The sequence below is a fragment of the Zerene cesonia genome, unplaced genomic scaffold, assembly GCF_012273895.1.
Source record: "Zerene cesonia ecotype Mississippi unplaced genomic scaffold, Zerene_cesonia_1.1 Zces_u001, whole genome shotgun sequence".
Lineage (NCBI taxonomy): Eukaryota > Metazoa > Arthropoda > Insecta > Lepidoptera > Pieridae > Zerene > Zerene cesonia.
This window is the reverse complement of record NW_024045131.1, coordinates 3,265,348-3,266,757: the sequence shown is the minus strand read 5'-3', so window position 1 is coordinate 3,266,757 and position 1,410 is coordinate 3,265,348. Positions and strand designations below refer to the sequence as shown.

At 37.0% G+C, this 1,410-nt stretch overlaps 1 protein-coding gene across 2 annotated transcripts in view; it reads left to right on the top strand.

The window, feature by feature from the left end:
* The first annotated feature begins 628 nt into the window (after positions 1-628).
* Positions 629-1,410, top strand: part of LOC119838234 (anoctamin-4) — a 21,900-nt gene continuing 21,118 nt past the window's right edge. For both annotated transcript variants that reach the window (XM_038364087.1, XM_038364086.1), the window contains exon 1: positions 629-896. In XM_038364087.1, the coding sequence (XP_038220015.1) occupies positions 629-896 (268 nt within the window). The remainder of the gene's footprint in view (positions 897-1,410) is intronic.

The following is a 1,410-nucleotide window of genomic DNA, read 5'->3' as shown; positions in this document are numbered from 1 at the left end:
GTCGTCCTACCAGATCCATTGCCGACGATAACATAAATAAAATGCTTTTAAAGCGCTTCAAGATTGTGAATTATCGTTGCTTAATCCACCAGGGGAACTGCATCTGCCGCTTTTCTTGATTAATGATACATTTTTCGCTATGATCATACAGGTCACCACGGAAGAATTAATTTGACGCTGAAAACTAAAATAGAAAGAACAATTTATTTTAACACACACAAACATACAAATAGTAACAATATATAAAAACAAAAAAATGAAATGAAAAATAGCATGTACTTTATAACAAATATAAAACGTATAAGGTGGGATAAAAAAGACAAATCCACCATCTGGTAATGAAAAAACAACATTATCTGTTTTTTAAGCTATATTCTCTTTCGAATAAAAACATTGCAAAAATTGTTTCGAATAAAGCGGATTTGTATTAAGAACATTTATTCGTTACAAGCGGTCCGCCCTGGCTTCGCCCGTGGCACATATATAGCCTAAAGCCTTCCCCAATAAATGGGCTATCTAGAACTGAAAGAATTTTTCAAATCGGACCAGTAGTTTTTGAGATTAGCGTCTTCAAACAGTATAGATAATACATTTTCTTCATCCTATCATATTCTTTCCAGACTGAACCATGGAAAATGGCGATTATCAAGAGATATCCGTGAAAAAGGTAGTGAACCGTCTCAACCACCGAGCACCGTTCGATAGATTTGGCCAAGGCTTGGACAAGGTTGGCCAAGGCTTGGACAAAGTTGGCCAAATTGTTGGCCGGTTGGAGCCAAATTTATTAGACCGAATCACGTTTGAGAGCGAGCGATTAAAAGGGAGCCAGAGTGAGTCGTCGTCTAGACGGAATAGTGATGATGGAGGGAGGGCTAAGAAGGAGGGATTTAGACAAGGTAATTGTATGTGTGTGAGCACGCTTCAATACGAATTGGGTCAGATCACACCGGGGAAGACTCTCACAGAAAACCGACCTGAAACAGTAGCACACTGTGTTTCGTGCGGTGATTGGGGGAGCTAGAGGTCCATTTCCGTTTCCTTTTTTTCTTATCATGTTCCCCTTAAAAGCGAGTAGCGCGAAAGACCACCAGGAAATTTAGAAATGCAACGACATGAGACTACAGGAAAACCCGCACTTGGTCAACGCGTCATTATGACTGGTAACGATAAGATCAATTTTTTTTTCTTATTCTTTAAAAAAATCTCGTAAATAACTATTAACAATAAATGGAAAATAGATAATAGATAAGATTTAAATTATACTTCATTGCTACAGTTATATGCTTGCTTGCTCATTATAGAATTTTTTTTTTTGTTTCTTAACACAAAGGCTTTCGATTCGAGGGTAGTGTAAAGTGCATACATAATTTTTCTTGGTCTTGATTTTTATTCTCTAAAATTAGTTTTTTC